This window comes from Macrobrachium rosenbergii, chromosome 13, assembly GCF_040412425.1.
Source record: "Macrobrachium rosenbergii isolate ZJJX-2024 chromosome 13, ASM4041242v1, whole genome shotgun sequence".
NCBI lineage: Eukaryota > Metazoa > Arthropoda > Malacostraca > Decapoda > Palaemonidae > Macrobrachium > Macrobrachium rosenbergii.
The window spans coordinates 56,293,688-56,318,713 of NC_089753.1; the positions used below are offsets into that span (position 1 = coordinate 56,293,688).

The 25,026-nt window shown below is 36.4% G+C and overlaps 1 protein-coding gene across 8 annotated transcripts in view; it reads right to left on the reverse strand.

Moving 5' to 3' along the window:
• The window catches only part of LOC136845342 (protein FAM13A), a 363,685-nt gene that overhangs the window by 232,823 nt on the left and 105,836 nt on the right, over nt 1-25,026 (reverse strand). For all 8 annotated transcript variants that reach the window (XM_067115583.1, XM_067115581.1, XM_067115582.1 and 5 more), the window contains exons 6-9: nt 22,365-22,472; nt 21,274-21,520; nt 8,331-8,504; nt 7-231 (exon numbers count right to left, since the gene is read on the reverse strand). In XM_067115583.1, the coding sequence (XP_066971684.1) occupies nt 7-231; nt 8,331-8,504; nt 21,274-21,520; nt 22,365-22,472 (754 nt within the window). The remainder of the gene's footprint in view (nt 1-6; nt 232-8,330; nt 8,505-21,273; nt 21,521-22,364; nt 22,473-25,026) is intronic.

The following is a 25,026-nucleotide window of genomic DNA, read 5'->3' on the forward strand; positions in this document are numbered from 1 at the left end:
ACTGACCTTGTGGTCACAGGAGGCGGTTGCAAGTTGAGGGGCAGGAGGCCTCCCCTCATCCCCTGGGGTCCCCTGGGTCGAGCCACCTTCAGAGGCGAGACGGGAGGCGATCGGAAGTCATCCGTATCGGTGGTGGTGGTGTCGGGGTCATCCTCCTCGTCGTCGTAGGCCTCGTCGATGACGCCGTCTTCGCGGGAGTCGACTCCGCTGCCGGGGCTGCTCACGCTGTCGCTGAAGAGGCAAAGGGCGTTCGTTACGTGTCATCACTATTGTGTTCGAGGAAGTCGTCATTGTTAAAATGGAGTTACAGGAAAAAGTGGTCATTGTTTAACTGGAGTTAGGGGAAGAAGTTGTCATTATCTAAATGGAGTTACTTGAGTTGTTTGTTGTTGAAAGATTGTTACAAGAAGTGGTCATTGTAATTACAGGAAAAACTGGTCATTGTTAAAATGGAGTTACAGGAAAAAGTCATTATTTAATTTGGGTTACGGAAAGTTGTTATTAATTGAATGGAGTTACATAAATTAACTGTTTCTTATTGACGCATTATTACAAGAAGTGGTCATTGTTGTAGTTACAGGAAGAATTGGTCATTGCTAAAATGGGGTTCCCGGAAGGAGTGGTCATTGCGGGAAAGGTTTTACGAAAGAAGTCGCCATTCTTAAAACTGAGCTACAGGAAGAAGTCATCACTCTTGCAACTGAGTTACAATAAGAAGTGGGCGTTGTCTTTGTTAAAATGAAGTTAGAGGGAGATGTAGCAACTGTAGAAAAAAAGGTACAGGGAGAAGTCATCATTCTTAAAACTGAGTTACTGGAAAGATTATCATTGTCTTGGTGTAATTACAGGAAGATGTCACTGATGAAACAGTTAAAAGTTGTTAATGTTACATGTTGATACATAAAAGATTTACAGGAAGAATTCGTCCTTTTTTTTTTCAACTGAAACTGAGGAGGAAGTTGTCATTGTTACAACAGAGTTCCATGGTGAAGTTTTTATTGCTAAAATGGAGTTACAGAAAGTGGTTGTTATTGGTAAAACGGAATGACAAGGATTATTATTATTATTATTATTATTATTATTATTATTATTATTATTATTATTATTATTATTATTATTATTATAGTAGTTTAACCAGACCACTGAGCTGACTTTCAGCTCTCTTAGGGCTGGCACGAAGGATTAGATTAAAATACCAGGTGCAGGCCTGAGGCCAAGCACTAGGGGGACCCAGCAGATCATTCAGTACATTGATGAACGAATTAAAATTAAATTAAAAACTGCACATAGGCACATGTTCTCATACTGGAACACATACATACAATAAATAAATTTACTCGTGCTTCCTTACATACACACTAAAAAGGTATATTAAAATTCAGAATATAGGTTACGTAATATGAGGGTTTTATTATGTACTTATTTTTATATTTCATTAATTAAATTACAGTTCATGAACATCAAAATCGCAACGACTGAAAATGTAAAAGATTCTGACAAAATTTTCTCCATTGATTTATTTCCAAAAGTTGACAATCGCTGTTGGTCATACTTTGGACACTCATATAACACATGTCTGACCGTTATTATCATCCTGCACTCTGAGCACTCGGGAGCAGGGCCACGTGGGCTACTCATTAAGTGCCCATGCGTCAGACGAGTACAGCCTATTCTGAGACGTGTTAGAATTACTTGTGAGTGTCTCTCTCTCTCTGATATGATGAACTCCATTTTTTAACATTAGGTTTTATTTGTTTCAATTTATTACTTTCAGGTTCTTCATTCCATATATATTGCCATTTATTTATGATGATACCCATTTTTATGTGTTACATAATCAGTAGCAGGGATATTCACACTTGACCTTGTCATGTGGGTTGCTTCTTTGACTGCTTTGTCTGCATCTTCATTTCCTTTGATCCCTACATGGGCAGGGATCCAACATATTTCTACATTTTTTCCATTATTTTATAAGTTATGGAGAAATAATTTAATTTGATGTACTATATTATTTTTTGACTTGTAACTCTGAATAGCTTCTATAGCGCTTCTCGAGTCACTAAAAATCACAAATTATTGAATGATGTTTCTTTAATTATTTTTATAGCTGATACAATTCCACACAATTCTGCTGTGAATACTGAAGCATTATTAGGAGAAAAGAGAACTGATAAGTCCCGTCCTGGGACACTGCAGCATATCCCACTCCGTGTTCTGATTTACAAATCTGTATATATTGCGTAATGTGGACATTTTCGACTTATATGCTCTATTGTATGTTGTCTATGGTGTTCTGGTGTATATGAGTAACTTTTTGATAAATACTTGAGGTGTGTACAAATTCTCATTTTATTCACTGTCCAGGGAGGAAGTGATTTTACTATTAAAGGCACTTGTATATTTATATTCAGCGACTCAAACAGTCTTCTAGACAGAACTGTTGCTTTATACAGTACAGTAAGGGTGTGTCTATCGGCTCCCCAAGTAGTGTTCGATAGTTTTCTCATTAGATTTAATGTTCTTTTACATTTAGATTTTACGTATGTTATGTGGGCTTTCCAGTTCAAGCGAGTATCGAATACTAATCCCAAAAATTTTGCTGTTTGGCCAATTGGTATAGTATGGTTTCTGATTTTGAAGTCTATTTCTTCATCTTTTTTCCATTTTTATTTTTATAAAACATGATTGCTTGAGTTTTATCTATGGAAAATTTAAAGCCTAAGGATGAGGCCCATTCATCTGTTTTTACTATGCTTTTATCAATGATTCGTTCTGCATGCTTTATTAGAGATGCTGAATAATATATGGCAAAATCATCCATATATAGGTTACTTTTAATGCCAATAGATAGATTTTTACTGATATCATTAACTGCTAAAGCAAACAGTGTGCCACTAACGACATTTCCCTGTGGAACACCATTTTCAAGTAATAATTTTCTAGACAGGATATCATCAATTCTCACCTGAATACCGCGATTTGTCAAAAAGTGTTGTATAGACCTAGGTAAATGTCCACGGATGTTGTTGTTTTGTAAAGTTTTTAACATAATAATATAGTCATTTTTTGTAAAGTTCCTTCTATTATCGGTAATGTTTTATTTATTTTACTGAACCTTCTATTCAAATTATCTAATCGTCTCCCTATTGAGTGTTGTATATATATTAATTCTGTTAACTTATCGGACCACCAAGGAACTTTGTGTTTTGTTGGATGGGGTTTTGACTTTGGTACTGCTTTATCAGCAGCGTTTGTAATGAAGTCAAAAACATATTTATTAGTTTCATTATGGTCTTTGAAATATTCAAATGGGATATTTTTAGCGTGCATTTCATATCGTTCCCAATCTGCTTTGTAAATGTTATGGTGAGGGACATGTTTTGCAGGATTATTTTATAATAAGGAAATTAATATTCGGGAAATGATCACTGGTGTGCAAGTCATCAACTGTATTCCTTTGAGATTGATCTATCAGGGTTTTGTTACTCTTATCTAATTCCATTTTTGTTTCATTGTTTGATCTGGTTACAGCAGAAAACGTTCGTTTCCTAGCAAGATCATGCATTCCTCTAAATTTCATTCTAATTTGGCCTTTTTTATAGGCATTCCTGTCCTTCCATGAAGTCATTTTAATTCTGTATTGTATATGTAATACATACACTCCTTAGATCTTGCATGGTGATTTTGTCCACAGTTTACGCATTTGGAATGACAAGGAAGAAATTATCATTGTTAACTTGGTGATAAGGGAAACCGAGTCATTGTTAAAACAGATATATATTAGGTGCTAAAATTAAATAAAGATATATGAATCAGGTATTGATACTCAAATAAACAAACGTGTGTACTGATAATGTTACTCAGGGATACAGAAAGCTGTAACTGTTAAAAGAAGATCGGAGAAGGCTTGGTGTTAAAATACTTATAAAGGAGTTGCTTCTGTTAGCAAGACTGCAATAAAGGATTAAGCTACCACTTAAGTGGCGTTACAGGAGGAAATTGCCATTGTTAAAATGGAGTTACAGGAAGAGGTTGCCATTGTTAAAGTGGCGTTACAGGAGGAAATTGACTGTTAAAATGGAGTTACAAGAGGAAGTTGCCATTGTTAAAATGGAGTTACAGGAGGAAGTTGTCATTGTTGAAATGGAGTTACAGGAGGAAGTTGTCATTGTTAAAATGGAGTTACAGGAAGAAGTTGCCATTGTTAAAGTGGAGTTACAAGAGGAAATTGACACTGTTAAAATGGAGTTACAAGAGGAAGTTGCCATTGTTAAAATGGAGTTACAGGAAGAAGTTGCCATTGTTAAAATGGAGTTACAGGAGGAAGTTGTCATTGTTAAAATGGAGTTACAGGAGGAAGTTGTCATTGTTAAAATGGAGTTACAGGAAGAAGTTGCCATTGTTAAAATGGCGTTACAGGAGGAAATTGCCATTGTTAAAATGGAGTTACAGGAAGTTGCCATTGTTAAAGTGGCGTTACAGGAGGAAATTGACACTGTTAAAATGGAGTTACAGGTGGAAGTTGCCATTGTTAAAATGGAGTTACAGGAGGAAGTTGTCATTGTTAAAATGGAGTTACAGGAGGAAGTTGTCATTGTTAAAATGGAGTTACAGGAAGAAGTTGCCATTGTTAAAGTGGCGTTACAGGAGGAAATTGACACTGTTAAAATGGAGTTACAAGAGGAAGTTGCCATTGTTAAAATGGAGTTACAGGAGGAAGTTGCCATTGTTAAAATGGAGTTACAAGAGGAAGTTGTCATTGTTAAAATGGAGTTACAGGAGGAAGTTGCCATTGTTAAAATGGAGTTACAAGAGGAAGTTGCCATTGTTAAAGTGGTGTTACAAGAGGAAGCTGCCATCGTTAAAATGGAGTTACAAGAGAAAGTTTTCATGGTTAACGTGGAGGTCCAGGAAATTGTCATTTTTAAAATGGAGACATACAAAAGAGTTGTGCTTGTTAAAATGAAGGTAAAAGAAGTTGTGATTGTAAAATGAATATATAAAAAGAAGTCACTGTTGAAATAGAGAGTCAAGAAGTTGTCATTCCTCAAAGAGAGATAAAAGAAGAAGTTACAGTTATCAAAAAGGAAGTCCAATCAACCCAGATGTGAATAGGAACCCCTATCAGTTATGGCTACAAAAAAAAGGGGGGGCTGGTGAGGCCTAGTAACCTTGATAATAGGAATTGTAAGAAAAAATTCACACACACACAACAACACACAATATATAGTATATACATTATATATATATATATATACATATATATATTCATATATATATATATATACTAACATGGAGACAAAGAGAATGGCAATATCAAAACAGAGGCACAGGAAGAAGTTGCCAATAGTGAAGAGTGAGTGAACGTCCACACTACAATAAAGCATGCTTTAAACAACTGTCGGCAAATCACGGTACTCATATCACAAACAAGTTGAAAAAAGCGTCAACGTCCTTAAGTGGATAATAGTATGAGGTACTGGTCAGAACTACAAAATGGTAGTTGACTTGTATACAATATTTTTATGATAAGTGTACAATAAGTTTTAGTGCACCCTTGAGGTTACAAAAGCCAACAGCCTATTTTGTAAACTCTGAGATACGCAAAAGAAGTTACAAACGTTAAAACTGAGATACTGAAAGAAGCAGCCGATATCAAGGAAGTTACAGTAATCAAACGAGGTTATAAAAAGACGCTGCATATTACCGTTACAGAAAGAAACTGTCAATATTTAGGAAAGGGGGAGCAGCAAGAACGATACACGAAAATAAATAAAATTGGTAATTCTGAAATGAGCAACCAAAGAGTCACATTTTGAGATTCTTGGGCTCAAGGAAAAGCTGAAGTTGCGCAAATGCGCAGATCAGTTGAAGGGACCGAAGAAAACAGAGGGAGAGTAACAGGTGAAAACAACGCATCTGGATCTCTAGAACACAGCAAAATTGTAGTCTACTGTAAGATACGCAAGATACACCGTAAGCACTGCCCACAGTACAGGGGTTTCTGAAATGTAGACACAAACAGCATTTGCCTTAGCAGAACGGAATTGGGCAAAAATATCTCCATATTAACGGAGATATACAAAGAAATCGCTCATACTGAAATGTAGATACTTTATAACATCAAATATTGAAATGGCGGCAATGGTTGAGTTCGCCAGATATCAAAATGGAGAAGGAAAGAGGTGGTTTATATTAAAAATTTGAAGTTGTTACTACTGAAAAGTTGTTATATGAAGCAGTTAGCAATATTAAAATATGGTAACAAAAAAGAAGTTGCCACACACATTGGAAGATATACCAAACGAGCATAAGAAAGACGTTTACGGTATCCCTGTCTCCGAAAACCCCTTCAAAAGAAAACATCCAACTTTTATAGACCTTGTGGGATTTTCTTTACCAGCATTAGGTAAATCTAAACGGTGCTGCTTTGACTTGTTATCAACGCGTCACCTACTCCGAGGTGCTAGTACTAAACATGGCGGAAGCTCCTTGGGACGCCGTGTTTAGTACCAGATATCGTTTATTAATATAATTTGTCGACCACACAATAAAGAAATGTGTGTATATAATACACTGATCCCCGAGGGGTTAGTACTAAACACGGCGTCCCAAGGAGCTTCCGCCATGTTTAGTACTAGCACTTCGGAGTAGGTGACACGTTGATAACAAGCTAAAGTGGCACCGTTTAGATTTACCTGATGCTTGAAAGAAAGTCCCACAAGGTCTACAAAGTAGCACCATCTGAACAATAAACACAAACCAAACTAACACATGGAAATATAAAGGTAAAAAAATAATAAAAAAATAAGTTCAGTATGACAAGTGAGGATTGCACAATGATAGTTTTCCGTCAGCATTATCTAATCATTCAGCAATTATAAGTCACACTGTGAAGTGGTAACCCCCTACAAAGCACCCGTCCTGGCACAAAGCCACCTGAGTCTAACAACAACGCCAGAAACTATAAACATATGATGGCAAATTAGACTTTCATTTGCTTATTGATACCCAAGCCAACACCACCCTGATTGATACTACTGCCATACCATTAACGTAAGTACTGTCATTAACTGGCCCTAATTAACTGACAAACTGGCATTAACCACTACACAGACATGAACGACTTCTTAATCTTTATAAATTATAAAGAATAAAACTGCACTTCTCTATGCCTTCTGACATATTAGGGACAGAGACATCACTACACCCTACATAGCTCCTGGCAGAATACCCAGAGGGGGATCTGTGAGACTGGGGACACGTCGAGGAACAAACACATGTTCCTCTTGATAAGTTGGCAAGGGCTCTCTGACCATGTGGAGCAAACCTCGGTACATCTGACGTCATAAAAATGCTCCTTACAAAGAGGGCCTCGCCTGATGGACAGTATGAGGGCCAATAAGAGGGTCACCGAAAATAAACACAGGAACGAACTAAATGAAATTATACCAAGAAAGAAGGGAGCAATCCGTAATAATAATAATAATAATAATAATAATAATAATAATAATAATAATAATAATAATAATAATAATAATCTGGGTGAAATGGCATACAGATAATAAAAACAAGAAAAAATGGATATAGAAATCAAAATAATAGATTACCAGTTAAAAAATTAAGATTGAATATTTCATAAAAATCTTTACGTATGCATATAAGAATGTATGTATGCAAGAATGAATGAATGAACGAATGAATGTATGTATGTATGTTATACATTCATACATACATACATATAAACATACGTGTGTACAGAGAAAGTTTACAACTGTCTCAAAATTCAATAGGAAATAACCACAATCGCAAGGACACTACAGGTAAAGAAGTGTAGCTCATACAAACCTTACCTGCAATCCACAAAAATCTAAATGTTCTTTATTACCGAATAGTGACAAAGATTTAACATTCATTCACGATGTATCTCTCAAATTTCTATGAAGACAAATTTTGGCTACAATTCACGGTGAGGATTGTAATATGGAGCAGTTATATATCTTTATGTGGGAGGCGGGCCTCCCCAACAAAATTGAGATTATACAAATAAAGTATATGTAAGTAGCCTATTGATAATATATTCGAACAAATATGATTACATACTTATATATATTTTAGATATTTTTATATGAAATTCTTTTTAAACTTATTTACTTTTAGTTTTTTTTATTTAAATTTATTACGGCGTCAATAACCTAGATGTTGTGACGCCAGTTTTAATAGACATAATCAATCAATCAGCCTTTCTCCGTCACTGAAATCTTGGCTACTCTCAGACACAACCACCACTGAAAAAAGAAAGACGAATAAGAAGAAGGAAAGACACCAACCTGTAATCATCTTGGTCATCGTCCAGAATGTCACTGTTGCTCTGGAAAATGTCGCCATAGCATAAAATCAGAAGTTCTCCCAGCCTGTTGGCCGAGTCCCTCTCGCCCTGGGCGTCTTCCTTGATCAACACTCGTCCCAGGACGCGGCTCAGTGAATCAACAGGCACAGGGCATCTGAAAGAGTAAAAGAAAAAAAAATAATAATAAATTTCAGTTATGTAAGAACTATAAATATATTAACACTACGTGTTAACATATTTATTTTCGTGAAATGTGTAACTAATAATTAAGGAACTGAACCTGTGAGTTGGAGATCGCACCTGTAAGATTTGAGGGAAAATATTAATTATCAATAAAAAATAAGCGTAAAACATTAGCTACTTGGTGCACAGTTCAGACTTAAAAGCCTAAAAGTTTTGTGAGAGAGAGAGAGAGAGAGAGTTGGAGAGAGAGTGAGAGAGGTGAGGTAGGGACGGGGGTGGGGGGTCTTCCCTACTGAAGGAGTAAGCCTTCGAGCATGATTTTTGGTCTTTTAGGTTCCGGTTGCTACTCAAGCCAATGCCCCACGTTCGAGGGGCTTAGTGGTCCACCCGTCCCAGTCCTGACCTATTCTACGTCAAAACTTGAAGCCAGAGTTCTTTAATTCGTTATGCCAATAAGGGTGAAACAAAAAGCCTTTAGAAATAATCAGCTCCAGAAGGTCATGTCATGAATTTACGTCAACTCTCGTCTAATTCTGATCATATGTTTTACAGATATTCTGCTACCACACCTGCATTATAACATGGGCTGACTGACGACGTTGAAACCATAACCTCCTTCCAACTTCATTAGTAGAGTTATTTCATCTAATGACTGAACTCAAAAGACGTCAGAACTCATCGGGCATTCAGGAGTTTAACAACTAAAGAGAACTACTTTAGTCTACCATAATCAAAAACCATTTTCTCTATATTTTTACTAGAAAAAAAACGGCTGGGCTAATATTAATATTCATATGGAACAAGCCCACAGTATCAGGCGGTAAATGGACATACAGAAAGAAGAGATCCCACTTATTAAAAAAAAAAAAAAAGAAATTAATAAATCAACTAGTGACACAAATTCAGACTGCTATACAGACAATTATAAAAAGGGAGGGAGAGAGCAGAAATATCATCATCCCTTGTTGAAGCCTTCAAGTAGACTTCGGGGTTAGAAGTGGTCGAGCCTATCATGATCTGAGGGCTAGAATAGATAATTTCAATAATATATCACCATTACACAACAGTTAAAGTTTCATTATGAACAACCTGATGCAGCATTTGGATTTCTCTTCAAAAGATGATAAGATTTTAAGCTGAAGCGTGGAAATTAACCATTCTTCCTATCAGAGGAAACTAGACGTCACAATCAAACCGATTTAATAGTAGCTTCGAATTGTTGTCACCAAAGACTGTTTCCTGAATGATGATGACATCAGGCTAAATTTTGCACTTGTATATCCTAAAAACTAATCTTACTAATTTAACAAAAAAAAAAAAATTTCATTGATTTGGAAGGACCCTGCGATATAATAATGCTAATTTGAAATTCGTACACGCGAGGAAATTGGTTTAAAAAAAGGGAAGGGAAAAAAATTTATAAATTAAATAATGAAGTTTGCCTTAAAAGTTCGCCTTGCCTCCCAAAAGTAACAAAATTCCATCTTCCCTGACTTGTTCGATAAATAAGAGCCCTCCACAGAAAACAGGTTACAATTAAAGGGTGGACTCCTCAGTTACACACCGGGCGCCACAGACGTTCCGCACTTTAAATTAGTCCCGCAGGATCGGATATAAAACCAACTGGCCAAATTGCATTCGTTCCTAAAAACTAACACATGAAACTCGGCCTAACCTAAAACAACTTTCTATACGCTAATATAACTTGACATAGCCTTAATTAACTTCATTAATTTCGCGCCTGCCACCCTTAACTGAGCTTTGAGCATGCTCACTGGAGCAAAATTTCAGGAATTGAATTGCAGTGGATTTTATGTTCTTTTTAAGAGCAAAAACTAACGGGAAGGAAAGCCTTGCGCCATGTGCTAGCCCAGGCTCGAGGAAAATACGTTAAAGGAAAAGGAAAAAAGGAGTAATTAGGCCGGACTTGATTACGAAGGCGGCGATAAAACTGCCTGTACAGGGGGTCAACTAATATCACTTACTTTGTACTAATTGGGAGTCGGTATAATACGCGTGACCTCATTCAAGTATTAAAAAAGATTTATTTACTAAAACGAAAGTAGTCCCTAAAATTACAGTAATATTTCGCATATTATAAATATTCATTATAAGAACTCTAAGGCAATAAAAATATAATTATATGCACAATTCTTGTTTGTATCTGACATTGCATTAAATCAGATCTCTCTCTCTCTCTCTCTCTCTCTCTCTCTCTCTCTCTCTCTCTCTCTCTCTCTCTCTCTATAGACAGGCACACGCGAGTTCAATTAATTTTATACCATAAGAGGCCGCAAACCTCCGCTGCTAAGTTCGAGCAAACAACGAATCCTACACACCATCCACCAGTGTGCCTTCTCCCCAAATTGCATTCTAATCTCTCCCAACATCTAATCACATTTTGCTTGTCAGGGGAACCCACCTGGCAAAATGTACGTTAAAATGCATTCACACCTACTGTGTATTTCTGCTAACATAAATGTAAGTAGTAAGGATAATACAAGGACGAAAGAATAGACATCCAAGAACGGGGGACACACACACACACACACACACACACACATATATATATATATATAGAGAGAGAGAGAGAGAGAGAGAGAGAGAGAGAGAGAGAGAGAGAGAGAGAGAGAGAGAGATAAAAGGATGAAAAAATAGAAAAATATCCAAGGAAGGCACGCGCACACACATAATATATGTATGTATGTATGTATGTATGTATGTATGTATGTATGTATGTATGTATGTATGTATGTATGTATATGTATATATAAATATACAAATAGTATACGGATATATATGAAAGCCTGCATTTTCAGTAATAATAACAATAATAATAATTCAGTAATAATAATATTATTATTATTATCATTATTACTATTATTATTATTATTATTATTATTATATTATTATTATTATTATTTCGTTAAAAGTTCCTTTTAAATTTGCTTACAAAACACACTGCTGGAACTCAGCTCCACAAACATGAGCATAATTCATTTAAACACCACATTCCATTAGCAAAATTTTTTCATAACATAATTAGGAGAGGCCGCACCCTAAAACCTCGTCCGCACAGTTCCTTCATAACTGTTTCACTTTTCATATGATTTTTGATAAATGTTTGAGATTTTGCACTAAAAAAATAGCTTTTTCACGGTTTGAAAAAATTCATCTCATCTCTCTCTCTCTCTCTCTCTCTCTCTCTCTCTCTATATATATATATATATATATATATATATATATATATATATATATATATATATATATATATATATATATATATATATATATATATATATATATATATATATATATATATATATATATATATGTATATATATATATACATGTATGTTACATACATTATTATATATATATATATATATAAATTTTTTTCTTAGGGCATCTCTGTAGACAACAAACTACTATCTGAAGGGTGATTAGCACATGCATAAATACATATATATATATATATATATATATATATATATATATATATATATATATATATATATATATATATATATATATATATATATATACACTAGCTGAAAACCCGGTGCTGCACGGGAAAACTCTTGACTGACAACCGACAAACTCTCTCTCTCTCTCTCTCTCTCTCTCTCTCTCTCTCTCTCTCTCTCTTCTTCTCATAACATTCCTTCCTACTTTAAAAGTGGTTCAAGACCTAATTATAGGCCTGTGAGTCTGACATCTCATATTATGAAAGTATATGAAAGGGTAATAAAAAAATATAATGAAACATTTAATGAAAAATAGATTGTTCAATATAGGACAACATGGTTTTTCCGGAAAAAGTACACAAACCCAACCCACCCATGAAAGCATATATAAAAATATGATAAATTACAGATGTGGTAGACCATTGATGGATCTTACGAAAAAATTAGAAAACCATTGTTGACAAAGTAGGAAGATGGATAAAAGAATTTTTGCAAAACAGAAAACAGATAGTGATTGCAAACGATGAGAAATCGGATGATGTAGTATACACGAAACGGTGTTAGCTGCATTGCTGTGATTATGATAGTAATGTTAAGGACTCAGTAGTAAGTTTTGACACAAGAATAAGTAGAGAAATTGCTTGTGATGAAGATAGGAACTCGCACAAAAGAGACCTAAATAAAATATATAAAGCCCCAGAGATAAATAGGATGGTATTTTCTGATAAATTTGAATCAATGAACTATGGTGATAAAGTAGGAACCCTATATGCATATCCACAATCACAAACAAGGAAGCAGTTAAAGACCTTGTGTGATGTTGAATAGGAATATGTTATGCAATGAACAAATGCAATTCTATTACAAAATGCAAAGCAAAAATGGGTTGTTGTTCCGGCACTTTTGAACACATGATTATGCTTTTATAAAAGTCATAGTCCACTTGAATATTGCAATATTTGGTACCCACACTACCAAAAGGATTGCTCAAATAGAGAGTGTACAAAGGTCATTTACAGCTAGAATAGAAGAAGTTAAGGACCTTGACTACTGGGAAAGACTACAATTCTTAAATTTATATAGTCATACGATACATGGTAATTAGCATGGAAACAGATAGAAGGAATTACCGAAAATATCATGGAACTAAAATTATCAAAAGAGCAAGCAGAGGTAGATTATAGTGCCAAAAACTATACCAGGAAAATTAAGGAAAGCACACAGGACATTAATCCACCACGCACCAGCATCGATAATGCAGCGTCTATTCAACGCGCTACCAGCTCATCTGAGGAACATAACAGGAGTGAGCGTAGATGTGTTTAAGAATAAGCTCGACAAATATCTAAGATGCATCCCAGACCATCCAAGACTGGAAGATGCAAAATATACCGGAAGATGCGTTAGCAACTCTCTGGTAGACATCAAAGGCGCTCACACTGAGGGTTAATTGTAAGGTTTGTAGGTAAGGTCTCTCTCTCTCTCTCTCTATCTCTCTCTCTCTCTCTCTCTCTCTCTCTCTACATCTTTCTTCCCCTAACATCACCTCTACTCTCTCCCTCTCATTCTCTCTCTGTCAGCCCCTTCCCAACCCCCACCCCCTTTGGTGCCATTGATGTCTTACCCCCACAGTATTCTTTTCCAGATAGAACGTCATATGTAGTATACCGAAATTCGGTATGATAAATTTGTAAGTTTCTAAGTCTACGGAAATAACCAGCCCCATTTCAAGGAACCCCTTCCACCCCCACCCCCTTTGGTGCTAGTGATGTCTTACCACCGCAGTGTTCTTTTTGAGATAGTAAGTCATATGTATACCAAGTTTGGTTGAAATTGCTCAATGCGTTTCAGAGTGTATGTGGAACATACACATACATACAGACACATAGTTATATATATATATATATTATATATATATATATATATATATATATATATATATATATATATATATATATATGTGTGTGTGTGTGTGTGTGTGTGTGTGTGTGTTAATGTTTGTATATATATACATATACATATACGTGTTAATGTTTGCATAACACACACACACACACATATATATATATATATATATATATATATATATATATATATATATATATATATATATATATATATACAATATACAGAGGAGGAAAGGTGCCTGGGGCGAGTGGAAAAGTACACATAGGTTAGTTCGAGGACTGTACTGGGTAAGATTGGGTGTGGCAGAAAAACAGTTGTGATAGTGTGTATAGGGTAATATTGGACTAGAAAGCCTGAAGGCCAGTGTTTTCAAGAGAGATTGAATTGTGCCTTGCGGCCTTTGGATAGCATTTCATAGTATGTAACGGTGGTTACAGTCTTTGAATTAAATGCTAAGGTGGGTGAAACAGGTAGCAACGGCGCTATTGATAGGTACAGTGTTCCTGGATTAGAAAGGAATGGGGGGAGAGTCTGGTGTAAATATATTTGGAAAGGGGGTTTCATTTATCGAAAAACAAGGTTTTCAGAGAAGAATATTCATAAGTATACTTGGGAAAGAAGAAGCGGCGAGAATTTTGTTGCATTATATATTTGCAGAATTGAGGGAAAAGAAAAGTGATAGACTTAACAGTGAGAAGAGGCGGGGATGGACATATACTTGACCATTATTTTATTAAGCAGAACAAAACTGGGTGGAGAATGTCTGTAATATAACCAAGACAGGTGAGATTGATAGAAGGAAGTGGATTTAAGAAGAAGCTGGATGAAAAATTCCATGATTAATGACATGAAGGGCAATGTATAACTGCATTAACAGTTCCGGGGGAGGGTTCCAGTCAGCAAGGAGCATTATGCTTTCTGGTTTAAAAAGGCACAAGAGGGGAAAAAAACACCAGGTGCTGGGATGAGGAAATGGGAGTTTTAGTGAAGAAGAAACACAAACTACTGAACATGCAAATGAAAGACACGAGGTGGAAAGGGGGCAAGTACTTACGAAGAAAAAGTTCAACATGGAGAGAAAAGTTAACGTGCAAATTGCCCTCAGAATAAAAGATGCCAATGGGGAGACGCTGTTTGCTCTCCTGGGTCAATGGAGTAAACGACAGGGGCAGCAGAACTGAATTACTCAAGAGTGGAAGGGGCTCGTGGAAGTTTGAGATTGTTTGTGAAAGTGACGGCTGAGGAAGTCAAGAGGGAATTAAGAGGGTGGCAAAAGAAAAAGCACCAAGAGTTCATGGAATTACAAATGAGAAGCTTCAGTACTTTGGTGAAAGGGTGACTGAGTATGTAAGGTATGTCTGGATGAATGGAATAGAATGTAGAATTTTAGCCAAAGGCCAAGCGCTGGGACCTATGAGGTCATTCAGCGCTGAAACGGAAACTGATGGTCGAAAGATTTTAAAGGTGTAACAGGAGGAAAACCTCGCAGTTGCACTATGAAACAATTGTTAAGAGAGGGTGGAAAGTAAAATAGAAGAAAGAGAATATGAACAGAGGTATTGTAAAAGGAATGAAAGGGGTTGCAGCTAGGGGCCGAAGGGACGCTGCAAAAACCTCAAGTAATGCCTACAGTGCACCGCATGAGGTGCACTGACGGCAATAACCCCCTACGGGGATGTCTGGATGAGAGACAGAATTTAAGGTCTTAGATGAGACTAAATACTATCGGGGCATAAAATTGCTTATTATACTGTACAGCAGTGACAAAGAGTAATAAGAGAACATTGTAGGTTTAAACAAAGAGGAGGTTGCGTAACCATGCGTTTGTTATGAAAAAAATTACGTGAGAAGTTTGAAAGTAAAGGGTAAATGCTGGATGTGACAATTTATAGTGAGTAGAAAACCAACTTTGTTGGGAGCAGTTAAAAGATTTTATGATGGAAGCGAAATGAGCATTGGAAAATGAAGACGGGAGAGTGGTTGATTTGGTGTAAAAATGGATATGAGACAAATGAACACTGAATAATATCTTAACGGATGGAGTGAGACCAAAAGTCAGAGAATGGACACTGTATTAGGTAGGTACAGAGTTGTGGAACAAGAAAAACGGGGTCACATTCATACAATTACGCTACGTATCCATTTTGTATTTAGTTCTGTATGCTCACTGAATTTTCTTTAGCCATATTTTATAACATTTCAAAACCTATCTTAAAAATTCCCTATATGACTTGCAAGTAATATTTTACACAGCTCTACCGATAAACCTCAGCTTTGTACAGCTATGCTCAAATCTGAGGCGACATGATCTTTGTATCGTTCAAAATCTGACTCAACGTACCGTTGCCAAGAAGTGTTAAACTTTTTTTTTCATTTCCAATGTCATAAATGTCGACATGTTTGCGAATTCACAGCTAGCACTATTTTCCATAAGGTTATATAAACATGATCCTTTTTATGCATTGGTATAATTCGTAACCTGTGTGATTTGAACTGATTTTTTTTTTTTACATTGCTTAGCTCAAAGCAGGGTGTGATAGGGTTTAGCGGTGCCTCATGACCGCGCGTAACATGCTCCTCGGGCTGGTCAATGTAACTACCTCTGCAGCATTATAACAGTAGACCTAATAAGCTCAACAGTCATAACAATATTTTCAAAGTAGGAATATGAATTACCACAAGTTTTCTTTGAATGCTGAAGTTTTAGGCTGTGCTCAAGGTGCTTGTATGTTGCAAAACGATTTATAGACTAAAAAAAAATTAATCTATGCCTTCTGAGATGCAATCTCTGTTACTAAAGATTTGTAGAGATTACCTGTTCTGTGAAGAATAAAAGATGATGATGATTTTAATTATAATGAGAAGATGCTATTAATCAAAATGTCTATTAGTATTAATGTCAAGGCCTATGGAATACCTGTTTTTTAAATGGCTTAAATATTATTTTCTTAAAAGTGCTTCTGCTCGCTTTCGGTGTATAATTAATTCATTCATAAGGTAACTTGAAGTGCAAGAATGTGTAGATAACTTCACATGCTTTCTGGACAAAAATTGTTAATATAGAGATGTGAATGCTAAGTGCATTGTATTTACAGTAAAGAAATCTAAAAACACCTACAGTAGGCCTAGGAACAAAATTTTGCACAGGCGAATATTTTCTAGTAAGCCATAATTTTTTAAGTGGTTAAGAAATATAATTTAAATCGTCTTTTTTTATGAAATTCCAAATATTCTTCTAACAAGTATAAAATAAATAATTTCAAGATAATTTCACTGTCGCTACTCATTGTAGACCTATGTTCCACCAACAGTTGCGCCACCACTTTAATGGTTGCATCACACACGCTCCGCTCACCCGTTGATATCGATGGATGCATTCTACTTTTGCATTTACTTATTTACATTTTTTCAGCGTTGAGGCGTAAAAACAATCAAATAGAGCTATTTACAAATTTTATGGCTGCATTGGAAGCAACATTAATGTGATGACAAATCTTTTCGTTTTTTTTATTTGACATTTGAACTGAGGCTTGATGATGACTTTTTTTATGTCAAATGCATCGGTGATGAGTAAACAAAAGTTCTTAAAATGTTTCCTGATTGTTTTTCCGAAAGTTGGCTACGCGTGATATTTTACAGTTTTGAATTATATGACAGATTTCACTCTTATGAAACATATGGCCTTATTGTATGCAATAATCGTGTTTTCGTATTGAATTAATAAATAAATATGGAGCACGTTAGGTTGCCAGTTCGTGATTTTTGAACGAAATCCTATGCAATCATGTCGTATCACTTAAGAGCATTGATGTACCTTTCACTGACGCACCCAACACTTATCAATTCTGCCAACATTCTCTTACTTCCTAAACATTTTTACATCGAGGCTACAAATACTTAAGAATGACTACACCACGTTTTCACCCATGGATATATCCTAAATATTTCCTCTGCTGGTAGTACTATATTTAGCAGAGCCCTGTCATTATATATATCTTTGCGCACTAAAATTTACTCAATCGGTCTTTTCCTTTCTAAAGTTAATCCTGCAAGCTTTGATGTTTTCCGTTTCTCCCAACAGGTACCAAGACATGATTTCTGCTCAAAAAATCCACTCCTTAAACTTCTGTTCATCTGTACCATAACCACAAGCATCCATGATTCCAAGACGTTAGTTTCGTTGCTTTTATCTGCATTCTTGTGGTGGCAACGCAGGGCATACGACTGAAAAACTCTGCTCCTTCATGGTAGCGGCATTTTTTAACTCTAATGGGCAAGTCTGCATCCTGCAGGCACTACAAGTGATTGTCACAGGTCTGTCTTTTAAGGAGTCTTTGCTTCTCCTGTTGTCAACAACCTTTTACTATGTTCTGCCGTAAGACATATTTCACTGGAGTTAGTAAACTGGATTTCATACAAATCTCCAGAAAGTACCAGTCAATATCACCCGAACTTTAAAGGTGTGTACTTTTCAGTTGAGGCTATCATGCTGAAGAGGACTCTCCGAAAGTTTAAGGAGAAGCTATGAATCTGTAATAGCTTGTTTAAGTGATAGAACTGGGCAGTATTAACTTTTTCTCTGAAGCCACTCGCTTTCAGAAAAAAAAACTTTTAGTTTGAAAAAAGTATGTAACTTCTCGTCATTGGTATATTTCAACGTGTGACATTCTTTATGATATGCTGCTTAGCTGGAAAGGAATATGCAAATCGTAAACGATTTTTAATAATGCCCGTGGCACTGTCATATCTTGACAGTCCCACAGGCATTATTAAATATCAGTTACGATTTGCATATTCCTTTCAGAATGTCACACGTTGAAATATACCACTGACGAGAAGTTACATACTTTTTATAAACTAAATTTTTTTTTCTGAAAGTGAGTGGCTTCAGAGGAAAAAGTTAAGTCATCAGGTAGCATCATATTTAGAATACCCTTTATAAAACAATTAGTTATTCCTTTAAAACAAGTTAAATTACTTCTACGTTAGCTGTTATTAATGAAGGTATTGTACTGTATGACTTGATGACTATTAGGCCTTTTTGAAATATAATTCAAAATGGAATTCTAATATGCCATAAATCAATGTTTAAAGACCCACTTTTCCAAGAGAGCAATAAGTGATTTTTATACATATTAAATTGTACTGTTTTTTCTTACATTCAAAGGTGAGTTTTATTTTTCCGCCATTCTACCTTCACAAGGCTAGATCCACTTTCAACATTAACTGCAGTCCGTGACGCACGCTTATTCCTGATTTTGAATGCCTTTCTGGCGAGTACCGATTTTCCTACTTAGCCAGTGAGGTTACAACAACCTTTATGAAAGGCGTGTTACAGCATTGGTAAGGTGCATCATCTATTTCCTTTCACTTCTCAGATTTGATACATCATTGTACCCTAACTGTTTTCCGCGATCTTGACTGCGGCGCAAGCATACCATGACTCTCAACATGAAACAAACATCTGCTTGAATTTTTGCCTTCATGCCCTAAAGGGATGTTGCAATGGAAGGAGCAGCTCCATTAAAAAGCTCTCTTATAGTGCCCTGCTCTCTCTGGTAAAATCACCACCAAAACTTCTGGAAAACAGTCTTTGCTCTTACTGCCCATTCCCTTTGAAAGAATTGAATTGAATTGAATATAGAATTTAGGCCAAAGGCCAAGCACTGGGACCTATGAGGTCATTCAGCACTGAAACGGAAATCGACAGAAGGTTTGAAATTCGTAACAGGAGGAAAACCTCGCAGTTGAACTGTAAATCAATTGTTAGGAGAGGGTGGAAAGTAGGATGGAAGAAAGAGAATATGAAAAGAGGTACAGCAAAAGGAACGAAAATGGTTGCAGCTAGGGGCCGAAGGCATGCTGCAAAGAACCTTAAGTAATGCCTACAGTGCACTGCGTGAGGTGCACTGACGCCATTAACCCCTTACGGGGTCCCTTTGAAAGAGAGGCACCATGTTTGAGATTTTTTCCTACAGTTGAAGCGGCAATATTTTGGGTACAAAGCGATTTTCTTCCTAATCTATCTGCTCTGCACTATTGCTTACTTTAATGGGTCTGGGCAGTGGCGTAGCTGGCTTACATCAGTGGGGGGCCTAGGTGGGGCCAAGATATTTTTTAGGGGGGCCAAAGAAAATTACACAAAACTAATGTACCAATATCGTAGTTAGTAAAAGATACTATTCTCGAATGTATATATCCATGTGAATGAAGGAAAATAATAGTATTCGTAATTAGTAAACATGTATTTGAAATAATAGAGTTCTATTTTCAATTAATTTTCAACGCTCACTATATGCAAGTGTATCAAATACTGTAAGGGTTAAAGTTTAGCTATCTGTGGTGCATCACTATATTGTGATCGGAAAAAATGAGTAAAAAGCCACAATAATGTAAATGAGAGGCTGTATTTTTCCAAAATACAAAAAGGATAAAACAGGGGAGCTTTCGACCGTTTGCACAACGGCCCCCTTCAGCCAACTCTGAAGAGGACCGTTGTGCAAACGGTCGAAAGCTCCCCTGTTTTCTGTTTTATTCTTTTTGTATTTTGGAAAAATACAGCCTCTCATTTACAATTTTGTGGCTTTTTACTCAAGTTTAGCTATAAAGGGGGAGCCCGGGCACCCCTGGCCCCCTGAGGAGGCCAGCGGGGGGGGCCAAGCATCTGAGTAGGGGAGCCCGGGCACCCCGTGGCCCCCCATTGCGACGCCACTGGGCATGAGGCCTGCAACCTCATGAGTATCACAATAAGCCTTGAGGACCCAACCGTGTGAGTACTGTTCATTCTAACCATTACTTAGCATCTTCGTATGACTGCTTTTATTTTATTCGTATTGAATTTAGGACTTATAACATTCTGGTTGTTCACATCAAATTGTTGTAGCTACATCTCAACTGGCTTGTGTATTGTATCTGTGATCACGTACTCTTAAGACCTGCGATTTTTTTCTTGTGTATGTTTCTTTCCTCCCTTTATTCTAATTTTCTCTATCAAGCAAACCACTCGTTGGGTCTAGTCTTACTTTGCCAACAATAATAATAACTGGTTTTTCCCGGATGACTGTATAAGGGAATTCCAAATAATAAGAGTACAATGACGATAAAAATAATACGTAGGTGTTTAGCCACATTGAAAGTGACGATAGTAATAATTATAGAGACGGGAATATTCCATGCCTTGCAAACCTCATATCGCCTAAAAACAAAAAACACACCAAATCAAACCGGTGATCAGGAAAACCCTGTTTAAAAAAAAAAAAAAAAAAAGCAGCAGACCTTGCAATCTTTATCTACCCAAGCAAGAAAGCAACCACTCTATATAGGAAATAACACCAGCGAACAGACTTCCAAAGGCATCCAACTCACGTGTTATGATTGCTGGTCCTCAGCTGGTGTATGAAGGCCGTCAGGTAGCGCAGGAGACACAAATTGTGGATGGGCAGACGGCGGTGCAGGAGGCGCCTCAGTTTGGGCACCACGGCCACGCATAGACCCACGCCGCCTCTCGTCTCTCCTTCGGACTCTCCTACTCCAGATATCCCCACGGAACCAACGTCGACGTCTGTGCAGACGCCGCTGCGACGGTCATCGTCGTTCTCACCGATGCCGCTTTCTGCAATGAGGATTCGGGACGGGGTGAAGAGCATACTACTACGTTTAGGAATTCTCCTCTCGCTTCTTTTCTGCCTAACCTTTAAGAATCTTTCATCTTTTAAGATGCGGGTGCATAGATTCCTTCTTGAGCTACAGTTGTGTATTTGGTTGTTCGTTCATTTGGCCTTTGCAGCAAAAAAATGTATTGAAAACGAAGAGAAAAAACAATTAAATATAGCTTACCATAAGTTTATATATTACTGTAAACATGAAGCAGCACTGCCTTAAAAATTACATTTTGCTCAAAATACGTAAAAAAATAACCCATTTATTGACCCATCTATTTACTTGACTGTTAAATCTTTATACACCGCTCCTTGTTATTTGTCTTTTTTTTTAATTTAATTTTTTTGCTTTTTATTTACATACGGGTGCACCATTTTCTAAAAGACTGCTTAGCTACTTAATGGACTAACAGGCTTATTCCGTATGAAAGCGAGAACATTTTGAAGTACGATAATTATTCATTAGAACGAAAAATGAACCTCAATTAGCGTTAACATTAAGAACTGTGGATTGCATTTGGACCCAGACTATTGAACAATTAAAATACTAAATGTCAGTACAAGGCCTGAACCCAAAATGAAAGTACTGTACTTGAGATGTGTGATCAGAGAGAGAGAGAGAGAGAGAGAGAGAGAGAGAGAGAGAGAGAGAGAGAGAGAGAGAGAGAGAGAGAGAGAGAGATGAAATGAAACACAGAGGAAAATTCGTTCACAAGAAAAATGCAACAAATAAGAACAGGTAACTGCAGATGGCGTAAACCTCTGAGGGCAGAGGGCATCGCGAGAGACCTTGTTTACCTGCGGCCAGAAGCAAAAGCCGGGGGGCTACATCTGAAGGCAGAAGGGCGTGTGGTAACTCGTCCAGGAACAAGCGAAGAAGGCCCGTGGCCACGGCGGATTCGGAACCTGCAGAAGGAATTCGAAAGTCACTGCCAAATTCCAACAACGCGAATCTGACAAAGAGGAAGACTTCGTCTGATCCTACAAATGGAATTCTTTGGCACATGTCACAAAACATCCGTGATGTCCAATGGAAAAGGGAGGGAAAATTACAAGTGATACTGCCAATTGTTACTATTTTACCAATAATAATAATAATAATAATAATAATAATAATAATAATAATAATAATAATAATAATAATAATAATAATAATAATAACAAACAGGGATTGCATTAAAATAAAAAACTTATCAGAACTACTATCGACTATAATAATAATAATAATAATAATAATAATAATAATAATAATAATAATAATAATAATAATAATAATAATAATAACGAAGTGTAAAACTAAAAAACTTTTCCCAACAAAAGGATGCCCAAACATTAAATATTGTGCTCTGAAATGATTCCAAGTGAACCCGATTAATTTTTCTCAATTCATACTCTATTGTTCCTCCATAGAAATATACTGTACAACCAACAAAAAACAGAGCAGTTTAAGGTACAAGTAGACCTAGGTACGAAGTCTGTAATATAAAAAAATACTGCAGATTGTGCCGTTAGCTGCATTTATCCTTCCGGTTTCAGGAAATACGATTTCATTCAAACTGTAATCCCAATTGATGCGCTAAACACCCAACCCCCACCAACCTGCTGATTTTTCGGGCCTCATAGTAACCCACTACTGCTCCCGCCAGACTTCTAAGGTCTGTCTATCTCAAGTTTCAGATTTGGTCGTGGCAGCTTGCGTCAAATAGAGGTTACCCATCCAAGAAATGACCATACCCAATGTTGAGAGTCGAGTAATTATGCACTAAGGCGAGCCACTATGTTGGAAAATGGGGTCAATCATGTCTGCACTTTCGATATTCAGTTTTTATTCCATTATCATTCGATTGGGATTCTCTGGCAGGGGTGAGCCTGAAGTGTGCCCTTTGTCGCGCACTAAAGACTGTATTAAAGGCGGTTTTTTACGGAGAGTCCATTTGTCTCCCAGCTACAACGCACTTCTTGTTTCCACTTTCCACCCGATCAATGTGGCCTCTTCCCACTCAGCTTTCCAATCTCTTCAACCTTACCATGCTCCTATAACACCCATCAGTTTACAACAAAGGATTCCTACCAGCCATATAAGACTGTGAATCTGTATTCTGGTTGAATTACGTAATAATAATAATAATAATAATAATAATAATAATAATAATAATAATAATGTCGACGGCAGTAATGAGTTCGCTATACCGGTGGTCGTACTACGAAGTAACAGCAACGTTGGTTCTGGTCAATATGTTTACGTTCTCGGCGTTTAACATCCTTTGTAGACTGAAGGAGAAAAACCTCTCCAGTGTTTCATTTTCGTTTGAAGGTCTGGATTTGTTTAAAAAATAAATCGTTATAAACCCTAAATCACCATTTAGGTAGAAGGCCGGGATATTAAAAAAAAATAATACGCGGTGAATCGCCAAACCTCTTTTGAATTCAAATGTTTAGTTCTTCCCATCCTAATTCCCATTATGGAAAATGAAACAAGGGAGTAAAGAATAGACTTAATAAGAGAAATAACAAGGAAAATTATGTAACTTGGCTACAAAATGAGCTTGTTCAGCAAATAAAGAATTGCAACCAATGTGAACTTCTGATTTTCCAATGACTAGCTTACACAACTTTTCCTTCAAACTGGGTATAATGCAGCGTACTGGGTATCTAACTACTAATATAAATACAAGTTTTCAATATATTGCAATTTGCCTGCAATGCAGCAATGGTGCAAGCTACGAAAAACTCGCCAAAATAGAGAAGCTATGACCATCTTAAACTGATTTACCACTTAAGCACTGTAATGCTTTCCGGTAGTTTTGCGTCACCCTATCTCCAGGACCAGTCAGAGAGACTTAAGATTTAGGACCTTTCAAAATTCTAGTTAAGGTGATGACGCTTAACCCAGTTTTTTCCTTTTTTTACAGGATAATCTCGTTAATACTTGGAAAGCTGATCATTTCCACGGTCACAGCAATCCGGATGAAGAGAAAAATTACGTTAAAAAAGCAAAAAATAATCGTGCAGTAATGCTGTACTGAATTTCTGTATTATGGATGCTATCAGGTTTATAATGAATAAGGAAAGGTTGATTAATTTTAACCATTATTCAATAATAACAATAACGAACCAAACAAAAACTTCTTTCAGTTTTCTTCTGAAGATGGGAAGAGAAACCCCACAAGATTCCTGTGTATAACTTGTTTACTTGTAAATATTTACATATTACTTTAATCTCGAGTACTTTCAGGTCCTCACTGTGACCCTAAAACAAGTTATACACGGGAATCTTGTGGGTTTCTCTTTCCAATAATAATAATAACAATAATATAATAATAATAATACCGAATACGATTAAATTATTAAAAGTAGCTTATTACTATTATAATTATAGGATGAAAAAGTTGCTGCAACGAAGGAGCTGAAGAACCTGGTGTACAAGGAAAATAAGCAACGATCAAGCCCTTTCCAAACA